General features: G+C 38.9%; 2 protein-coding genes across 2 annotated transcripts in view; one reads left to right on the forward strand and one right to left on the reverse strand.

Moving 5' to 3' along the window:
- Nucleotides 1-434, reverse strand: part of LOC117524236 (multidrug resistance-associated protein 4-like) — a 139,786-nt gene extending 139,352 nt beyond the window's left edge. Inside the window, exon 1 of the mRNA XM_034186010.1 lies at nucleotides 416-434. Within this exon, the coding sequence (XP_034041901.1) occupies nucleotides 416-434 (19 nt within the window). The remainder of the gene's footprint in view (nucleotides 1-415) is intronic.
- A 592-nt stretch (nucleotides 435-1,026) lies between these two features.
- On the forward strand, nucleotides 1,027-7,438 carry LOC117524591 (claudin-10-like). Its single transcript, XM_034186403.1, has 5 exons — nucleotides 1,027-1,515; nucleotides 5,043-5,204; nucleotides 5,310-5,391; nucleotides 5,479-5,583; nucleotides 7,041-7,438. The coding sequence occupies exons 1-5, from the start codon at nucleotides 1,302-1,304 to the stop codon at nucleotides 7,189-7,191; spliced, it is 714 nt and encodes a 237-aa protein (XP_034042294.1). The 5' UTR covers nucleotides 1,027-1,301; the 3' UTR covers nucleotides 7,192-7,438.
- Nucleotides 7,439-22,630: the final 15,192 nt, after the last annotated feature.

Raw genomic sequence — 22,630 nt, forward strand, 5'->3', positions numbered from 1 at the left:
CTTTTAACATGTTGTCTCTTGTTGAATGGTTTTCCATTCTTTAAATTCCTGTTAACAATTAAAAAAACCTTTGCCCACCACAGGACAGCAGTAGTTATACTGGTTATACAGTCGCAAAGTATTTGTGACCATAATTGAGCATGAACGTCCGCAAATAACATCAGACACAAGGGGGTTATTCCCATTCTAATCCATTTCCATTGTTTGCACAGTTTATTTTTCTGTAGGTAATTCAGTCAGCGAGGCTTACCTTCGAGTCGAGGCAGTGTTGCTCCAACAGCGGTCAGGGCGCAGAGTAATCGATCAAATGTGAAAATCCATCAAATGTGAAATAGTAATTCTGTATCAGAATCCACATCACTATTTCCGTATGGTAGCTTAAAATCACCCATTTCGGCATTATCGTTTCTCTCACTGTCAGCTGACAGCGCCATTATTGACATCTGTGTAGCAGCGTGCGCGGCCTGTCAGGGTGCGGCGTAATACATCCAAATGTGAAACGGTCGAATATTTTGCCATGGTTACCCCGATATTATACGGTCTGAAATCTCACACAATTAATTAATCAGATCTGCGAAAAAAAAATGTAATTGGATTAGAATGTAGGGTAACATATCTGAGAACCCTATTTTTTTTTTTTAAATCAAGGATTGTGCATATTACATGTCACAAGAGAAGGCACGGGACCATGAATCCCCCTCACCAAAGAAGGGAAAATATGATGCAGCAGAGTCATGCAATCTGCAACATCACCACTAGATGCTAAATGTTAAATCTTACACACTGTAGCTTTAACTAGCACTGAGCTAACACATGTATTTGAACAATTACAGCTTTACATCAGTTATTATACATTTTAGATTAAAACTCATAGGTGACGGGCAGGAAAAACAACATGACTGTTCACACAGGGTCAGAGGACAATCATGTGTCACTCGGGTGGATGAGCCATGAATGGACTTTGTGTGGTTGTGTCTTCTCTGCAGGATTACTGATTACCTATTTATTATTTTTAATGTTAATATTATACCTGACCTTCTTTTTGTCCGAAACCTGTACATGCAAAATTACAAAATAACCTTGAATGACGATTTTAGACACTGTTTGCCACATTTAATAACTAAGTATAATCTCAGTTCAGCTCTGTCCATCCCTCAGCACCGAGAGGAAAGATGTCCTACCTGTAAGTCATCACTGTGAAACACATGTCCACAGTGTAATTTGCCAGCCTGGGGCAATTACCTTTCTTCTTATTGTCTTCAATTTGCAGAAAACATTTATAGGTATCTGAAGGACAAAAAATGTCCGCCTTGCAGATTTTGGCTTTGCTCAGTGGTGTGGCGGGATTGGGATGCAGTATCGCCGCCACGGTGTCCGATGAGTGGAAGGCCACCAGCAGGGCATCCTCGGTGATCACGGTGACGTGGGTGCTCCAGGGTCTGTGGAACAACTGTGCCGGAAATGCAATCGGAGCCTGGCACTGCAGACCGCACCATACAGTCTTTCAACTGGAAGGTAAGCGATGAGAGTTCTTGCTTCAAAGTGGCCAACGTACACTTTATCTCACAAAAACACACAGAAATTGTACAACTCTTAAAGTTACCAGTATTCTACCAGTGACTAACATGTCTCTTATGTGAATTGTAGCATATTTTTTTTAGAAAGACCTGGTTTAGAGTCAGTTTAAGAGAAATGCCACCATTTCTTTACAACGATGTAATGAGATACACAAATAAAATACCAAGAGAAGTTCACAAATATCACTGGATTCAAAGACATACGTATATCAGAAACATATATAATTTAAAATATCATACCTCCAACTTAACAGGGTGTAATGGACATTCAATAAAACCTTGTTTATTATTATTATTAGTAGTAGTATTATTACATTTTGGAGTTGGCAGATGCACAGTACAATTATTAAGTACTACTTTTGTAGCAGGAATCTTAAAGTTTACTACATTATTTTGTCATTTAAGTTACATCAAGTCTCAAGATTTGTTGTTCAGAACATTTGCTCGTTAATCCTTTTATCAATTACTGTTTACATTGTGGAGCTTGATTTTTGTGTCACTCTTAATATACTATACTGTATATTTGGCAACACATTACAATAATACATTAATTACTATTAGTTAATACAGTAATAAGCATTAATTAACAGTGATTTAAGAGAGAGGGTCTTCCTCTCTCTCTCTCTCTCTCTCTCCCTCTCTCCCAAAATACAAAAACAAAATAAATCACAGAATGTCACTCTTCAGCGAACAGACTCCCTCCCAAACGTCTGGAAGTTGTGTTGAGGCATAGAGGCTGGATCGGCTACGGACCAGTGTCCGCCTAAAAAGGTCTGGATGCAGCTCAAGGCAGGATTGTCTCTAAAATGAAAAGAAATTCCAAATTAAACAAGGAAAAAAATGAAATAAAGAAACAAACATTGCCTTTTTTTGGGGGGGGGGGTAAGATAGGGGAAGGGGAAAAGGAAGGAAATAAAGAAGAAGGATGGGTGGGGGGTGGGCTCTCGTTGGCCTCTTTGACATCGCGGTCTGGCCTTCCATCCTATCTGTGCCATACCTTTATTATTTATTCATTTGTTTGTTTATTTATTTACCCCCTTTAAACTTATTTTTTCTTTTTTTCTTGCTTCTTCTTCTTATTATTATTATTGTGATGATGATTATTACTATTAATATAGTGTACTCTATTTTGCTGTCCTCTATTTTATGTTTTATTATATCAGATTGTTATTGTGTCATCATACTGTGTTATCACATATTGTCATATTCCCCTGTACACTACAGTATTATAACACACTCGTACTGCATTACATTATGTTATGATATGCCATAGTGGATATACCTATATAGTGTCGGTATCATTTCTTTTTTACTACATTATGAGTATAACATTAATATTGCAATATTCATCATCTGTCTCTCATTCAGGCACATACACACACACACACACACACACTCCTATATACTCCATTCTCAAAATCAAAAACTGATGTAAGCGGCTGTTTGTGTTTAGTCGTTTTATTTCTGTGCTTGTTTGTTTTGTTTGTTTTCTTGTCTGCTTGTCTTGTTTTGCACTTTATTTGCCCCGTATCACATTGTTGGTTGTCTTTTAAATAAAGGAAAAAAGATTATGTTAAAAAAAAACAGTGATTTAAGAGTTTACCATCTTAAGTAACCATTTGTTAATGGTGTTCAGTATATTTATTCATTTTTAATAACGTATAAATGAGCACGCTCTTTAACATCAACACCCTTAATAAATAAAATGATGACTAAGCACAATCAAGTCTTAATTTACTGTTAATTCATGCTTATTACTGCTTTAATTAATGTACTTTTATTGTTGCTGTATGTGGACTATAACTAAACCAACTGTTATTATAAGCATGATATCTACTTTTATTTATTTATCTGTCAGTTTATTTATTTTTTATTTTATTTTTTTAATTATTCCTTTTTTCATGACTCTCAGAGGTTGTTATCAGTATTACATTTTTCCACAGTGTGGCTGAGCAACACGCTTTTAATAAGTTATGTACTCCGGGCTATTTTTGTCCTTTAAGGAAGTCCAGTGAGTTTTGGCATGAATCTCAAGTGACAGCGTGAGGTGACTTGTGAAAGGTGACAATATCATTGCATATAAAGCCAGAGAAATGATTGCCAGATAAACATTGATATGTGAGGAAAGCAAGGTGTGAACACACCTCTTGAAGTTGCAGATTAAACACGTGGGGAACATTATATAATTTCCTAATTTGTAAGACATTACATTGTGTTGCGTTTGTAGACCACCCAACTTTAGGTGTTCTACAGTATGTTCATTTATTCTGAATATCACTGGCAATGTCATTACAGCACTTTATACGTCCAACAGGTTCAGTCCCACCAGTCCCCATCACCAATCCCTGTGAGTCACAGTGATGTGTACAAGATGATAGACTATTGGACATTCATTGATGGTTAAGACGAAACTCCTCCTCAGGACATAACAGTCTGCCACACATTAACTCTTAATCACAGCCTACCCACTGGACCCATTAGAGAGGCTAGCTACATTTTTAACAAGTCTTAGCAGTAACAGGAACTGTTAATTGCTTGGATAGTCCTGCCGATATATCCAGCAGTCACAGGGGTGTAAAATACTCTTTTTCAGCATGTATCAGGAAATTGTAGCTTTTATTTTGACCACTTCAGGTTGGGTACTGGTATCATCCACTTTGCCGACAGAGTACTGGAAGGTTTCCTCACTTGATGGAACAGTCATAACAACGGCCACTTTCTGGTCAAATCTGTGGAAGACGTGCGTCACTGATTCAACAGGAGTATCGAACTGCAAAGACTTTCCGTCAATGCTGGCACTGGATGGTCAGCTTGTGTTTTATTCCCTCTTAAGGCCTGGCTTTCTACTTCTTTTTAAATATTTTTTTGATAGTGGTGTTAAAAGCCAACAATGTTGACTTGATTTCTCTGTTTATGCATTTGACTGTCACTTCAAGAGGATTAATGGACATTTAATGGTGTTTATAGACTAGCCCTGATTTATCTTTAAGGTTTTTGAGGCTCACAAGTATTAAAATTTTTAAAACTCTTCTCTTCGTTTTAGAAAATTCAAGCAAAAGCTTATTGCTATTTGTTGGGACTAAAAAAAAGTGCCTTGAAGCCAAATGCATTACCTTCAAATATGTCAATGTTTAGCCTTTGTACATTGAGCTTGAAGGCTGGAAAGAAGATTTAAAGCCTAATGTGGAGTATCATGGCTGACTAATTTCAGGGGTAATGACATTTGACGGGCAGTTTTCAGACTAAATCTGACATGACATTACCTCAAAGAACCTTAAAACACAACTGGTTATTGATGAAAAATTTGTGTGGAAATTGGTCACAAGGATAACAGCTTGTTGACCTTGTGTCCACATATGAGAGTGCAAAAAGTGGAAAATATCAATGTGGTTGATGACAAGAAAAAAACAAAACAAAACAAACAAACAAAAAAAAAAAAACAGCTTTTTAAATTTGCGTTTACAGGGTACATCCAGGCATGCCGAGGACTGATGATAGCAGCTGTCTCTTTGGGATTTTTTGGCACTATATTTGCCCTTGTTGGAATGAAATGCACCAAAATCGGCGGAACAGAGAAAACTAAAGCCAGGATTGCTTGTTTTGGTGGTGCAAATTTCATCCTTAGTGGTGAGTTGACTGAAGCTTTAGAACAATATCTTTAATTGCTTTTTGTGTTGCTGTTGATCTACTTTTTTTAAAACACCCACCCCACCCCATCCTTATTTTCCTCAGGCCTCTGCTCACTTTCAGCGTGTTCTCTGTATGCACACCGGATAACATCAGAGTTTTTTGACCCGATGTTTGTTGCACAAAAGTAAGAATTTTTAACCTACAAAATCAGACACTTACACAAACAACCATTTTCGAGATGTTGTTGTTAGATAATGTTGCTTCTCTATAGGTACGAGCTGGGAGCTGCTCTCTTTATCGGCTGGGCGGGTTCTGTCCTCTGTGTTCTTGGAGGTGGAATACTCTGTATGTCTGTTTGTGACACTTGTTCCAAAAGGTTTGTATTAAGAGTAACACATTTTATATACACAAAGTACACTCTAAAAACTGTTACTGTGTTCTACATAAAAATATTGAGTAAAGTAAAAAAGCTGTGAAATCATTTAAATGTACTTGATGATCTTGGTAAATCTAAGTAAAAATATTAAGTATATTAGTCCTTTCCAAATATTTTGAATGAAATGTACCGAACAATTTAAGTATATTTCATAAAATAAAATTTGTTAAGCAAATGTTAATTTATTTCAATGAAATAAACTCAAATAATAAATGTAAAGTTAAGATAAAATTAAATGTTAAATATTTAGGCATTTCATTTGGTATATCCAACTCAGTCAATCAATTGAATGTGTTTCAGAGATTTTATTAAGTCAGTACAGCTGTTTCTTACTGTGATATATACAAAGCCACTGAATTACTTTTTAGAGTGTATCTTGTAGAGCCCGACCGATAAGGATTTTTTGAGGCCGATGCCAATAACGATATTTGGATGAAAAAATGCCGATAATCGATAAATCGGCTGATTTGCCGGTAGCCGATAAATCTGTCGATATTATTATTATTATTATTATTATTATTATTATTATTATTTTAATGAATAAAATGTTCTTTTTTGGTCTCTTAACAAAAAAGGTATGAGCTAAAAGGTGAAGCTTTGTCCTCATATTGATTAACTTTATAACAGAGAAGAATTTTCAAGTTCAAAAAATGCAATCAAGAATTAAACCTTTGTGAAATTAGCAAATACATATCCTTAAAAAGAGTTGTGAAATACATCTGATCTTACTACATAAACTGAGTTAATCAAACTGAGTTGAACTGAAACGGAAGAAATGTGGGGTGAATGTAAGCGCAAAGTTATTACAAACAATATCCTTATAAACTTACTTGTATGCTTTTGTCAGCCGATCAGCGCCATGTTACACGAACTACGGGGGCTGGTGATGAACACATTTAAGCAAGGGTGTAAGCAGCTCTCAGTTGAATGGAGTCAGAGCTCCATCTACTGGACAAATGGTGCAAGGACATTTTACATTGCTGACACAAATATTATTTCAATAACTGTTCTGTTTATGAGAAATTATCGGCATTCTATCGGCAAAATTTCGGCCGATAGTGAGTACTTTGAAAAGGGCTTATATCGGCCGATAATATCGGCCAGCCGATATATCGGTTGGGCTCTAGTATCTTGACTAGTATATGAAAAAGGGCAGTTTGTTGCAGAGCAAGTAGGCCAGTGGGGTTACCAATATGTGGACCATGATCACCCTTCTCATTGGTGTCCATGGAAAAGACAATGCATTGTCCCAGTCCACCCAGTTATAACTGGGTAACAATTTTGGTTGGGGACCTGCACCAATGGGCCTCAAGTCCTGTATGGCTCTTAATTCTTCTTCAATTGTGTAATTATTTTGTTTGTAGTGGCACAGCTGAATCCAAGTTGTCTCTTTACAGTCATCGCCAGACCAGCTATATCTACAGAGGTAGTGCATCACGCGTGTCTGCTCACCCAAGAGGTCAAGCGATGTCCGTAAGCCTGCGGCCCCCTCCAGAGTACAACAGCTCATCCAGGACGCAACACTTCGACAAGAACGCCTATGTGTGAAGGTTACAAATGTAAACCACCTACAGGCAGCACTTGTGTATGCATTTTGGGCATGTATCCCAAAGACTGTACAAAACAGCTCTTTGCACGTAATAATATATCTGAAAATGGTGACAGCAAGCTGTTGCTTGCAGCAGCTAAGTGTGAAATATTTAACATGTTTGTTGCAAGATTTAAAACTATACGATGCTTTGTCTTTTCTGTGTGCAACTTATGATTTTTATTTTTTTCTCAGTCTTTCATAATACCAAATACTGAATGTCAGAATTTTCGGTATGTATCTTTCATATAAAAGCAATAAAATGAGACAAAATGTGAATTTTGTAATATATATATATATATTATTTATTTATATTGTTGTGGTTGTATCTGACAATAAAGTCTGCAAAATGTGGTAACTTATTTACTTTAATTATTTCTTTGTGCATTTAACTGTAATCTACCAGCCCATGTTGTTAATCTGTAATGGAGGGTGACTATATTTCAGTTTAAAAAAATTTTAAAAGGACACTTTGTGGCGGACATTGGCAGGAGATGTAACCAAGCAACAGCGGGTGGAAGGTTGTTGGAATTCAAACAATAGATGGCACCATACATTTGAGGTGAGATTGAAACTGTTGACAATTGTTGCTTGGACATGTCCTGGAAAACGAGAACAAATAGTAACCCCATGACACTATTTAAAACAGCAGCTGTTTTTTTTTCATGTTTCCCAGGACGTTATCCATTAATTGTGAGTTTGTAATAAGCAAACTTAAGGAAGGTCGAGAAAAGGACTGTATAGTGTCATTTCTAATAAATTGTGTCAGAATAATTCATAGAAAAGCAAAGTTTTAAAAAGAATAGGCAAAACCTTTTTTATTTTCAAAGATTTTGTTATTTCCCTCTTTAGAAAGTTTCCTCTGGTCCTGAAGAGGGCAACAGCATCACCACCTCAACCACATAGCAAAAATGCTAACATACAGGATTGAAGAGTGAAACAGTTAACTATAGCTACCCATCAGCGCTAACTGCTTACAAAATCATAAGTAGTGGAAATTGAAAAAAAGCAACAACAATAACAACAACAACAACAAAACCCTATGCTTTGCTGCAGTATTCACCCCATTGAGATATCCCATAATCCCTTGCACACCAACATGGAGAAACCGCTTAATGACAACTGCTAATAAACATTTTACTACCAAAATGTAAATTTTTATGTCTTTCATAACTTCTTTGAGAGACTGCATGCATGAGACCCCTGAACACTCACTAAAACAAATACGAGGGCTGTCAATAAAGTATAGGTCCTTTTTATTTTTTTCAAAAACTATATGGATTTCATTCATATGTTTTTACGTCAGACATGCTTGAACCCTCGTGCGCATGCGTGAGTTTTTCCACGCCTGTCGGTGACGTCATTCGCCTGTGAGCACGCCTTGTGGGAGGAGTCATCCAGCCCCTCGTCGGAATTCCTTTGTCTGAGAAGTTGCTGAGAGACTGGCGCTTTGTTTGATCAAAATTTTTTCTAAACCTGTGAGACACATCGGAGCGAGACATCGTGCAGCACTCCCAGGCGCCGTCGTCAGCCTGTTTCAAGCTGAAAACCTCCACATTTCAGGTTCTATTGATCCAGGACGTTGTGAGAGAACAGAGAACTTTCAGAAGAAGTCGGTTTCAGCATTTTATCCGGATATTCCACTGTTAAAGGAGATTTTTTTAATGAAAGACGCAGCCGGCGCAGTGCGGCGGCACAGGAAAAACACCTCCGTGTTGAAAACCATTTGTAAAATCCAGGCGGCTTTTGATGGCTTTCAGTGGAGTGAGTATATGAGAAATTGTTTAACAGCTGGACATGTTCCAACTTGTCCTTAAGGCTTCCAACAGAGGTGTTTTTCCTGTGGCGGAGCGTCGCGGCGGCTGCGAGCCGACGCTGCATGTGTTGCTCCAAAACCTGGATGTACCTTTCAGTTTTGATGGTGCGATCACAGATGTGTAAGTTGCCCATGCCATGGACACTAACACGCCACCATACCATCACAGATGCTGGCTTTTGAACTTTGTGCTGGTAACAATCTGGATGGTCTTTTTCCTCTTTTGTCCAGAGGACACGACGTCCATGATTTCCAAAAACAATTTAAAACATGGAGTCATCAGACCACAGCACACTTTTCCACTTTGCGTCTGTCCATTTCAAATGAGCTCTGGCCCAGAGAAAGCGGCAGTGTTTCTGGATGTTGTTGATGTATGCCTATCACTTTGCATGGTCAAGTTTTAACTTGCACTTGTCGATGTAGCGACGAACTGTGTTAACTGACAATGGTTTTCTGTTAATGTCAGTTTTTAATGCAGTGCCACCTGAGGGATCTAAGGTCACGGGCATTCAGTGTTGGTTTTCGGCCTTGCCGCTTATGTGGAGAAAGTTCTCCAGATTCTCTGAATCTTCTGATTATATTATGGACTGTAGATGATGGAATCCCTAAATTCCTTGCAATTGAACGTTGAGAAACATTGTTCTTAAACTGTTGGACTATTTTTTCACACAGTTGTTCAAGTGGTGATCCTCGCCCCATCTTTGCTTGTGAACGGCTGAGACTTTTGGGGATGATCCTTTTATACCCAATTATGACACTCACAATTAGTGTCCTCAGTTCCCAAATGCTTATTGAGTGTTGTTAGAAGGAAAGGTGATGTAACACAGTGGTAAACATACCACTGTCCCAGCTTTCCAGCTTTTTTGAAACGTGTTGCAGGCATCCATTTCAAAATGTGCAAATATTTGCACAAAAACAATAAAGTCTATCAGTTTGAACATTAAATATCTTATCTTTGTGGTGTATTCCCTTGAATATAGGTTGAAGATGATTAGCAAATCATTGTATTCTGCTTTTATTTACATTTCACACAATGTCCCAACTTCATTGGAATTGGGGTTGTACATGCATGCATGAAACTGATTCATTTTACTTTAAATGTAATTATCATTGTAGCACTATGCAGTATTTTCAATCACATCACCAATCCCCATGAGTCAGTGGGAGGTGCAATGGATGATAGACAGACCATTGGTTGATCATTTATGTTTAAGCCCATACCCAACCTTTACTGTATAACAGGCTAACAGCTATAAATCACAATCTCCTACGTGAACACAGGTGGAGCCCAGCTGCATTCAAAAGAGACCTTATGACCAATGAGAAGTAATCTCCAGTAGGTACGGGAGGTTATTCTTCTCCAACATGTTTCAGGAGATTGTGGCCTTTATTTTGACCACTTCTGGGTGGGTACTGGTATCTTCCACTTTGCCGACAGACTACTGGAAGGTAGCCACTCTTGATGGAACAGTCATAACAACATCTGTTATCTGGTCCAATCTGTGGAGGGCCTGCGCCACTGATTCAACTGGAGTCATCAACTGTAAAGAGTTCCCATCATTACTGGCACTGGATGGTCAGTTTGCTTTCTCTGTTTCTATACCTGCTTACCTATTAACAGGTATTACACCAAAGTGTTCCATTACTTATGCAACCCATCATCTTGGCATTTATATTTTTAATTAATGTATATCAAGCTGTAGCGATTTGATTTCAGTTTGAGTTTAAGGAAGATAAATTTAGAAATTCTTATTTTTTGTATTTTTGTATTTGAAATACATAAATAAATTAAAATGTGTGAAATACCAAGTGTTCCAGTGAAGGCAACTATGTTGACTTCAATTTCTGTTTTTCTGTTTGTTTCTCAATTCAAGTGGAATATTTGACATTTAATATCCTTTTATTTACACAGATTCCTCTTTAAAGCTTTGTAGTTAGTATATTCAAAGGGCGTCTGCGCCTTTATCTCCTTTTTTTTTTTTTAAATTAAGCAGCAGCTTGTTGCTAATTATCAGAATAAATACAGTGCCCTCCAAAAGTATTGGAAAATTTGGTATTTCACACATTTTAATTTGTTTATGCTATTTCAAATATAAAAAAAATACAAAAAATAAAAATTTCCAAAATTGTCTTTCTTTAAGTCAAACTGAAAGCATATCTTGACAACTTGATATAAATTAATTAAAAATATAAAAGCCAAGATGATGGGTTGCATAAGAAATCAACCCCTTTGGTATAATACCTGTAAATAATCCATTTTATTGCAACCTTTCTTCAGACAAGTCAGCAGATGATACATGAACATTTCCAAGTCACTGAATATGTCTTGAATTTTATTTACATCAGTTATGAAGAACTACAAACAGTATGACACTCTATAGTAAATAAAAACTGAGTGACTGTGCAAGAAGAGTGAGGAAAGCCACCAAGACACCCAGACAACCCAGAAGACGTTATAGGCTTCTGTGGCTGTGATTGGAGAAATTGTGCATAGTGCAAGTTTTGCATTTTGTATCTCCAGTTATACAGCTTCATGATGAAGTGGTACAGAGGAGAATTTTTTTACAACTAAAAAGAAGATCTGATAGTTCAGCTAGAACAGGGGTGGCCAAGTTCGGTCCTCGAGAGCCACCTTCTTCAGGTGTGTTGGAGCAGGGAGACAACTAAGAGTGTCAGGAAGGTGGCTCTCGAGGACTGAACTTGGCCACCGCTGAGCTAGAATTTGCCAAAAGGTACAACTGAGATGCCAGCCTAGATTTGATGTTTTGGTGAAAGAAATTTTCACCACAGATACATATTAGGGCATGGAAGACTCCAATAAATTTTGGAGGTGATCTAGATCTAGATACGGATTTTAGATAAAGCTTTCACTTTATATAGGCTTTGAAGGATTACTTCAAAAGGACTTCACGGATTCTCACCAAAATTGCACCACATATAGATATTAGGGCATGGAAGACTCCACTGAATTTTGGATTTGATCTGGATCCAGATCCAGAGTTTGGATCAAGATTGCTGTTTATGCAAGCTTTGAAGAATTATGTCAAAACTACTTCAGGGATTCTCACCAAATTAGCACCACAGATAGATTTTAGGGCATGGAAGACTCCACTGCATTTTGGAGGTGATCTGTATCCTGACTGGTGAACGTCAGAAATCTCTGGTTTACAGGTATTATACCAAAGTGTTCCATTACTTATGCAACCCATCATCTTGGCATTTATATTTTTAATTAATTTCTATCAAGTTGTAGAGATTTGCTTTCAGTTTGAGTTTAAGAAAGATAATTTTAGAAATTCTTTTTTTTTTTTGTATTTGAAATGGCATAAACAAATAAAATATGTGAAATACCAAGTGTTCCAGTACTTTTGGAGGGCATTGCATACTTTAGATTCTAATGCAAACATGTTCAAAAGAGACGGTCATGAACTTTCAAATATGTCCATGTTTGTCCATTGTTCAGTTAGCTTGAAGGTTATATAAGACATTTACTGCAACCTCCAGGCGTTATAACACGGGTGACTAGTTTCAAGGTTGATACTCACATTTGAATCACATGCATCATAAGTGCAATACTGAATGAACTCAAGGAACCCCATGAAACACATAAGGCTCCTTATAACAGTTTATTTTTCATTATGTATAAATCTGTCAGGAGGACAATGTTTAGGTATTGTGATGTGCAGATTTCACAGTGGAAAGAAATAACTATTCATAATTAATAGTTATACTATCAGTCACAACATGCTTTATAACATAAATTGATTGACTGGTTTTATATTTGCAGGTTACATCCAGACATGCAGAGGGCTGATTATTGGAGCTGTCTTTCTGGATTTTTTTGGAACTATATTTGCCCTTGTTGGAATAAAATGCACCAAAATTGGAGGAACAGACAAACGTAAAGCCAGGATTGCTTGCTTTGCTGGTGTCAGTTTTATCATTAGTGGTGAGTAGAATGAAACTGTAGAAACATGTCTTTTATAGCGATTTTTTCCTTTTAAATCTAATTAACTCCCACTGTTTTTCCACAGGTCTCTGCTCACTTTCAGCATGTTCCCTTTATGCAAACCAGATAACAGAGTTTTTCGACCCCGTGTTTATTGCACAGAAGTGAGAATTTTAACAGAATCAGACTCTTTTACTCCAATAGTCGTTTTAATCATTTTAATTTTCATATTAAATAATGTTGTTTGTTCGTAGGTACAAGCTGGGAGCGGCTCTTTTTATTGGATGGGCGGGTTCTGTCCTCTGTATTCTGGGAGGTGGAATGCTCTGCTTGTCTATTTGTGACACTCGTACCAAAAGGTTTGAACAACACAGATTTCACGTTTGAAATGGAAAGAAAATGGCAAAAACAAAAAATTATTTTCAACCAGCATGCAACTTCCAAACCACACATGCTTTTATGCCAAGGAAGACGGACAGCGCATCAGCTACATTTGCACAAAATCCTTTCAGCAGGGTTGTGAGGAGGTGTGACTGTCTTCACTATCTTAACTGGCTTTTAGAATGTTTATTTCTCTGATTTACTATACAACCCCAATTCCAATGAAGTTGGGACATTGTGTAAAATGTAAATAAAAACAGAACACAATGATTTGCAAATCCTCTTCAACCTATGTTCTACTGAACACCACAAAGACAAGATATTTAATGTTCAAACTGATAAACTTTGTTGTTTTTGTGCAAATATTTGTTCATTTTGAAATGGATGCCTGCAACACGTTTCAAAAAAGTTGGGACGGGGCAACAAAAGACAAGGAAAGTTGATGAATGCTCAAAGAACACCTAATTAGAAACAGGTGAGTGTCATGATTGGGTATAAAAGGAGCATCCCCAAATGTTCAGCCATTCACAAGCAAAGATGGGGCAAGGATCACTACTTTGTGAACAACTGCATGAAAAAAATAGTCCAACAGTTTAAGAACAATGTTTCTCAACATTCAATTGTAAGGAATTTAGGGATTCCATCATCTACAGTCCATAATATAATCAGAAGATTCAGAGAATCTAGAGAACTTTCTACACACAAGTGACAAGGCCGAAAACCAACATTGTGAATGCCCATGACCTTCGATCCCTTAAAAACCAACATCATTGTGTAAAGAATCTTACCGCGTGGCCCCAGGAACACTTCAGAAAACCACTGTCAGTTAACACAGTTCGTCACTACATCTACAAGTGCAAGTTAAAACTCTACCATGCAAAGCGAAAGTCATATATCGACAACATCCAGAAACGCCGAGCTCATTTGAAATGGACAGACGTAAAGTGGAAAAGTGTGCTGTGGTCTGATGAAACCACACTTCAAATTGTTTTTGGAAATCATGGATGTCATATCCTCTGGACAAAAGAGGAAAAAGACCATCCAGATTGTTACCAGTGCGAAGTTCAAAAGCCAGCACCTGTGATGGTTCGGGGTTGTGTTAGTGTCCATGGCATGGGCAACTTACACATCTATGATGGCACCATCAATGCTGAAAGGTACATCCAGGTTTTGGAGCAACACACTGCCATCCAAGCAATGTCTTTTTCAGGGACGTCCCTGCTTATTTCAGCAAGACAATGCCAAGCCACATTCTGCACGTGTTACAACAGCGTGGCTCCGTAGTAAAAGAGTGCAGGTACTAGACTGGTCTGCATGCAGTCCAGACCTGTCGCCTATTGAAAATGTGTGGCGCATTATGAAGCACAAAATACAACAACGGAGCCCTGGACTGGTGAACAACTGAAGTTGTACATCAAGCAAGAATGGAAAAGAATTCCACCTACAAAGCTTCAAAAATTAGTCTCCTCAGTCTCCCAAACGCTTATTGAGTGTTGTTAGAAGGACAGGTGATGTAACACAGTGGTAAACATACCACTGTCCCAGCTTTTTTGAAATGTGTTGCAGGCATCCATTTCAAAATGAGCAAATATTTGTACAAAAACAATAAAGTTTATCAGTTTGAACATTAAATATCTTGTCTTTCTGGTGTATTCAGTTAAATATAGGTTGAAGAGGATTTGCAAATCATTGCATTCTGTTTTTATTTACAATTTACACAACATCCCAACTACATTGGAATTGGGGTTGTATTTCTGTGCTGAAGCGATCTGTGTCTCTCATTAACAACCACACCTACTCCTAATCCATTATCAATCCAGCATCCAGTAACCATCCAGTAGTGGACAGACATGTCTATTAAGATATTACATAGGCAAAACATTTGATTTTTGATCTCGTGCATAAACGTTCACCAAATTGTAATGAGTCTGTCATTGTAGCATTTATTGTTTTTGAGTTAACATGTTAACAAATGGGAAGACAAATGGGAAGACATGTCTGTCTTTTACTGGGTATCTGTACCTTTTCCAATGCCTTGAACAGGCAGGTTGGAGTGTGATTGACTGAGTGTGTGAACAGGTGTCTTTTATACAGGTAACAAATTCAAACAGGTGCAGTTAATACAGGTAAAGAGTGCAGAATAAGAGGGCTTCTTAAAAAAAATTAACAGGTCTGTGTGAGCCAGAATTCTTGCTGGTTGGCAGGGGGTCAAATACTTATTTGCAGCAGTAACATACAAATAAATTATTTAAAAAAATCATACATTGTAATTTCTGGATTTTCATTTATTTTTTTTTTGATTATGTCTCTCACAGTGGACATGCACCTAAGATGAAAATTTCAGACCCCTCCATGATTTCTAAGTGGGAGAACTTGCAAAATCACAGGGTGTTCAAATACTTATTTTCCTCACTGTGTGTACGAGGTCTATTAGAAAAGTATCCGATCTTATTATTTTTTTTCAAAAACCATATGGATTTGAATCATGTGTGATTGTGTCAGACAAGCTTGAACCCTTGTGCGCATGTGTGAGTTTTTCCACGCCTGTCGGTTGCGTCATTCGCCTGTGAGCAGGCTTTGAGTGAGGAGTGGTCCAGCCCCCTCGGCGGATTTTCATTGTCAAGAAATGGCGGAATGATTTGGGCTTTTTTTCCATCAGAATTTTTTCAGAAACTGTTAGAGACTGGCAGCTGGAAACCATTAGAAAAATTTATCTGGCTTTCGGTGAAAATGTTACGGGCTTGGTAGAGAATAAGGAGTGTTATTGTTGCTTTAAGGACAGCCCCCAGCAGCTGTGGGGCACGCCGCGCTCCGAAGCCGCCATCAACAGGCTGAACGACCATTTCATTTCTAAACGGATGGCTGTCTGGATCCGTGACCATCGTGTGCCATTTCTCTGGTTATCACAAGAGCTGGACATCAACCATTTTCTGGCAGATTTCACTTTTAACAAGAGATTTTGTCATGGAAAGCCGAGCGGAGGCTTCGCGCATCACGATGGATTCGCTACTGGAGCGAGACAAAACCACCTCCGTTTTGGTCTCACAGGACGGCTTTGAGATGGCGTTCAGACAGCTGTCAGTGGTTTTTCCATCGAGTGATTATCCAAGAAATTGTGGATGAGCCTGGACATGCCAGAACCTGTTCCGTGAGGCTTCATCACGGCGTTGCTGTGCGCCATGCGGCACCGCCGCGACGAGCGGAATTCCTCTGTACGTCTGTCTCAATGTGCTGAAAAAGTGCTGATGTCCACGTCTTTTCACAATTCCTGTGCTAGTCAGACGATGTCCCAGATAAAACACAGCATCAAGTTTGGAAATGAACGGCACATTCCACTGTTACAGGAGTTTTTGTCATGGAAAGAGGAGCGGAGGCTTCGCGCGTCACGACGGTGCCTCATGGTATCCTTTATCGAGTGACAAAGTTTGATCTGGATCTGATACAGATTACAGATTTTGTGGCCATTTAAATTTAACATTGAAATCCCCATTTAATGTATATTTTATTTTATTTTTTAGCACTGTTGTTGTGCGTTACCTGTGCTGCTCCACAGCCTGTCCAGTGGATTTTTATTTTGTTTTAGCACTGTTGTTGTGCGTTACCTGTGCTGCTCCACAGCCTGTCTAGTGGATTTTTATTTTGTTTTAGCACTGTTGTTGTGCGTTACCTGTGCTGCTCCACAGCCTGTCTAGTGGATTTTTATTTTGTTTTAGCACTGTTGTTGTGCGTTACCTGTGCTGCTCCACAGCCTGTCCAGTGGATTTTTATTTGTTTTAGCACTGTTGTTGTGCGTTACCTGTGCTGCTCCACAGCCTGTCCAGTGGATTTTTATTTTGTTTTAGCACTGTTGTTGTGCGTTACCTGTGCTGCTCCACAGCCTGTCTAGTGGATTTCTATTTGTTTTAGCACTGTTGTCGTGCGTTACCTGTGCTGCTCCACAGCCTGTCTAGTGGATTTTTATTTTGTTTTAGCACTGTTGTCGTGCGTTGCCTGTGCTGCTCCACAGCCTGTCTAGTGGATTTTTATTTTGTTTAGCACTGTTGTCGTGCGTTGCCTGTGCTGCTCCACAGCCTGTCTAGTGGATTTTTATTTTGTTTTAGCACTGTTGTCGTGCGTTACCTGTGCTGCTCCACAGCCTGTCTAGTGGATTTTTATTTTGTTTTAGCACTGTTGTTGTGCGTTACCTGTGCTGCTCCACAGCCTGTCCAGTGGATTTTTATTTTGTTTTAGCACTGTTGTTGTGCGTTACCTGTGCTGCTCCACAGCCTGTCTAGTGGATTTCTATTTTGTTTTAGCACTGTTGTCGTGCGTTGCCTGTGCTGCTCCACAGCCTGTCCAGTGGATTTTTATTTTTATTTATTTTATTTTTTAGCACTGTTGTTGTGCGTTACCTGTGCTGCTCCACAGCCTGTCCAGTGGATTTTTATTTTTATTTTATTTTATTTTTTAGCACTGTTGTTGTGCGTTACCTGTGCTGCTCCACAGCCTGTCTAGTGGATTTTTATTTTATTTTAGCACTGTTGTCGTGCGTTACCTGTGCTGCTCCACAGCCTGTCTAGTGGATTTTTATTTTGTTTTAGCACTGTTGTCGTGCGTTGCCTGTGCTGCTCCACAGCCTGTCCAGTGGATTTTTATTTTTATTTCATTTTATTTTTTAGCACTGTTGTTGTGCGTTACCTGTGCTGCTCCACAGCCTGTCTAGTGGATTTTTATTTTATTTTAGCACTGTTGTCGTGCGTTACCTGTGCTGCTCCACAGCCTGTCTAGTGTCGGATTCCCTGTTTGGGAATCCGCTAGCTTAGCGTAGCTACTAGCTCTTAGCCGTTTTAGCATGGCGGCTTCTCCTGTCTCTCCCGTACTTTTCTGCTCTGGGTGTGAAATGTTTAGTTATTCCTCGGCCTCTTTTAGCAGTAACGGTACATGTAATAAGTGCAGCTTATTCGTAGCTTTGGAGGCCAGGCTGGGCGAATTGGAGGCTCGGCTCCGCACCGTGGAAAATTCTACAGCTAGCCAGGCCCCTGTAGTCGGTGCGGACCAAGGTAGCTTAGCCGCCGTTAGTTCCCCCCTGGCAGACCCCGTGCAGTCGGGAAGGCAGGCTGACTGGGTGACTGTGAGGAGGAAGCGTAGCCCTAAACAGAAGCCCCGTGTACACCGTCAACCCGTTCACATCTCTAACCGTTTTTCCCCACTCGACGATACACTCGCCGAGGATCAAACTCTGGTTATTGGCGACTCTGTTTTGAGAAATGTGAAGTTAGCGACACCAGCAACCATTGTCAATTGTCTTCCGGGGGCCAGAGCAGGCGACATCGAAGGACATTTGAAATTGCTGGCTAAGGCTAAGCGTAAATTTGGTAAGATTGTAATTCACGTCGGCAGTAATGACACTCGGTTACGCCAATTGGAGGTCACTAAAATTAACATTGAATCGGTGTGTAACTTTGCAAAAACAATGTCGGACTCTGTTGTTTTCTCTGGGCCCCTCCCCAATCAGACCGGGAGTGACATGTTTAGCCGCATGTTCTCCTTGAATTGCTGGCTGTCTGAGTGGTGTCCAAAAAATGAGGTGGGCTTCATTGATAATTGGCAAAGCTTCTGGGGAAAACCTGGTCTTGTTAGGAGAGACGGCATCCATCCCACTTTAGAGGGAGCAGCTCTCATTTCTAGAAATCTGGCCAATTTTTTGGGATCCTCCAAACTGTGACTGTCTAGCGTTGGGACCAGGAGGCAGAGCTGTGGTCTTATACACCTCTCTGCAGCTTCTCTCCCCCTGCCATCCCCCTATTACCCCATCCCCGTATAGACGGTGCCTGCTCCCAGACCACCAATAACTAGCAAAAATCTATTTAAGCATAAAAATTCAAAAAGAAAAAATAATATAGCACCTTCAATTGCACCACAGACTAAAACAGTTAAATGTGGTCTATTAAACATTAGGTCTCTTTCTTCTAAGTCCCTGTTGGTAAATGATATAATAATTGATCAACGTATTGATTTATTCTGCCTAACAGAAACTTGGTTACAGCAGGATGAATATGTTAGTTTAAATGAGTCAACACCCCCGAGTCACACTAACTGTCAGAATGCTCGTAGCACGGGCCGGGGCGGAGGATTAGCAGCAATCTTCCATTCCAGCTTATTAATTAATCAAAAACCTAGACAGAGCTTTAATTCATTTGAAAGCTTGTATCTTAGTCTTGTCCATCCAAATTGGAAGTCCCAAAAACCAGTTTTATTTGTTATTATCTATCGTCCACCTGGTCGTTACTGTGAGTTTCTCTGTGAATTTCAGACCTTTTGTCTGACTTAGTGCTTAGCTCAGATAAGATAATTATAGTGGGCGATTTTAACATCCACACAGATGCTGAGAATGACAGCCTCAACACTGCATTTAATCTATTATTAGACTCTATCGGCTTTGCTCAAAAAGTAAATGAGTCCACCCACCACTTTAATCATATTTTAGATCTTGTTCTGACTTATGGTATGGAAATAGAAGACTTAACAGTATTCCCTGAAAACTCCCTTTTGTCTGATCATTTTTTAATAACATTTACATTTACCCTGATGGACTACCCTGCAGTGGGGAATAAGTTTCATTACACTAGAAGTCTTTCAGAAAGCGCTGTAACTAGGTTTAAGGATATGATTCCTTCTTTATGTTCTCTAATGTCATATACCAACACAGAGCAGAGTAGCTACCTAAACTCTGTAAGGGAGTTAGAGTATCTTGTCAATAGTTTTACATCCTCATTGAAGACAACTTTGGATGCTGTAGCTCCTCTGAAAAAGAGAGCTTTAAATCAGAAGTGTCTGACTCCGTGGTATAACTCACAAACTCATAGCTTAAAGCAGATAACCCGTAAGTTGGAGAGGAAATGGCGTCTCACTAATTTAGAAGATCTTCACTTAGCCTGGAAAAGAGTTTGTTGCTCTATAAGAAAGCCCTTCGTGAAGCTAGGACATCTTTCTACTCATCACTAATTGAAGAAAATAAGAACAACCCCAGGTTTCTTTTCAGCACTGTAGCCAGGCTGACAAAGAGTCAGAGCTCTATTGAGCTGAGTATTCCATTAACTTTAACTAGTAATGACTTCATGACTTTCTTTGCTAACAAAATTTTGACTATTAGAGAAAAAATTACTCATAACCATCCCAAAGATGTATCGTTATCTTTGGCTGCTTTCAGTGATGCCGGTATTTGGTTAGACTCTTTCTCTCCGATTGTTCTGTCTGAGTTATTTTCATTAGTTACTTCATCCAAACCATCAACATGCTTATTAGACCCCATTCCTGCCAGGCTGCTCAAGGAAGTCCTACCATTATTTAATGCTTCAATCTTAAATATGATCAATCTATCTTTGTTAGTTGGTTATGTACCACAGGCTTTTAAGGTGGCAGTAATTAAACCATTACTTAAAAAGCCATCACTTGACCCAGCTATCTTAGCTAATTATAGGCCAATCTCCAACCTTCCTTTTCTCTCAAAGATTCTTGAGAGGGTAGTTGTAAAACAGCTAACTGATCACCTGCAGAGGAATGGTCTATTTGAAGAGTTTCAGTCAGGTTTTAGAATTCATCATAGTACAGAAACAGCATTAGTGAAGGTTACAAATGATCTTCTTATGGCTTTGGACAGTGGACTTATCTCTGTGCTTGTTCTGTTGGACCTCAGTGCTGCTTTTGATACTGTTGACCATAAAATTTTATTACAGAGATTAGAGCATGTCATAGGTATTAAAGGCATTGCGCTGCGGTGGTTTGAATCATATTTGTCTAATAGATTACAGTTTGTTCATGTAAATGGGGAATCTTCTTCACAGACTAAAGTTAATTATGGAGTTCCACAAGGTTCTGTGCTAGGACCAATTTTATTCACTTTATACATGCTTCCCTTGGGCAGTATTATTAGACGGTATTGCTTAAATTTTCATTGTTACGCAGATGATACCCAGCTTTATCTATCCATGAAGCCAGAGGATACGCACCAATTAGCTAAACTGCAGGATTGTCTTACAGACATAAAGACATGGATGACCTCTAATTTCCTGCTTTTAAACTCAGATAAAACTGAAGTTATTGTACTTGGCCCCACAAATCTTAGAAGCATGGTGTCTAACCAGATCGTTACTCTGGATGGCATTTCCCTGTTCTCTAGTAATACTGTGAGAAATCTTGGAGTTATTTTTGATCAGGATATGTCATTCAAAGCGCATATTAAACAAATATGTAGGACTGCCTTTTTGCATTTACGCAATATCTCTAAAATCAGAAAGGTCTTGTCTCAGAGTGATGCTGAAAAACTAATTCATGCATTTGTTTCCTCTAGGCTGGACTATTGTAATTCATTATTATCAGGTTGTCCTAAAAGTTCCCTAAAAAGCCTTCAGTTGGTTCAGAATGCTGCAGCTAGAGTACTGACGGGGACTAGCAGGAGAGAGCATATCTCACCCGTGTTGGCCTCCCTTCATTGGCTTCCTGTTAATGCTAGAATAGAATTTAAAATTCTTCTTCTTACTTATAAGGTTTTGAATAATCAGGTCCCATCTTATCTTAGGGACCTCATAGTACCATATTACCCCATTAGAGCGCTTCGCTCTCAGACTGCGGGCTTACTTGTAGTTCCTAGAGTTTGTAAGAGTAGAATGGGAGGCAGAGCCTTCAGCTTTCAGGCTCCTCTCCTGTGGAACCAGCTCCCAATTCAGATCAGGGAGACAGATACCCTCTCTACTTTTAAGATTAGGCTTAAAACTTTCCTTTTCGCTAAGGCTTATAGTTAGGGCTGGATCGGGTGACCCTGGACCATCCCGTGGTTATGTTGCTTTAGACGTAGACTGTGTTTCATAATTATTGTATGGCCTTGCCTTGCAATGTGGAGCGCCTTGGGGCAACTGTTTGTTGTGATTTGGCGCTATACAAGAAAAAAGTTGATTGATTGATTGATTGATTGATCAAACATTCCCCGATCACTCTCATATTTGAAAGTGAGGTTCTGACTGCCACTCACTATTGTCTGGCAAAGTTTGTTCAGGATCTGATCCAGACTGTGGATTTTGTGGACATTTGAATTTTATGCTGAAAAACCAGTTGGTGTACATTTTGCATTATATCTCAATCAAAAGTGCCTCAGTTACTCTCATTTGTGATAATGAGGTGCAAACTGGCTCTCTCAATGAATAGACCAAGTTTGATCTGCATCTGATCCGTTTTGCGGATTTAGGGGATATTTGATTTTAACATTGAAAAGCGCTTT

This window comes from Thalassophryne amazonica, chromosome 14 (assembly GCF_902500255.1).
Source record: "Thalassophryne amazonica chromosome 14, fThaAma1.1, whole genome shotgun sequence".
In the NCBI taxonomy this organism is placed as follows: domain Eukaryota; kingdom Metazoa; phylum Chordata; class Actinopteri; order Batrachoidiformes; family Batrachoididae; genus Thalassophryne; species Thalassophryne amazonica.

Excerpts from the sequence above, each read along its gene's own strand:
- LOC117524591 (XM_034186403.1), top strand. The coding sequence starts at position 1,302 with ATGTCCGCCTTGCAGATTTTGGCTTTGCTCAGTGGTGTGGCGGGATTG. Across the intron at positions 1,516-5,042 it reads TACAGTCTTTCAACTGGAAG|GGTACATCCAGGCATGCCGA; the intron begins GTAAGCGATGAG and ends TTGCGTTTACAG. Across the intron at positions 5,392-5,478 it reads CCGATGTTTGTTGCACAAAA|GTACGAGCTGGGAGCTGCTC; the intron begins GTAAGAATTTTT and ends GCTTCTCTATAG.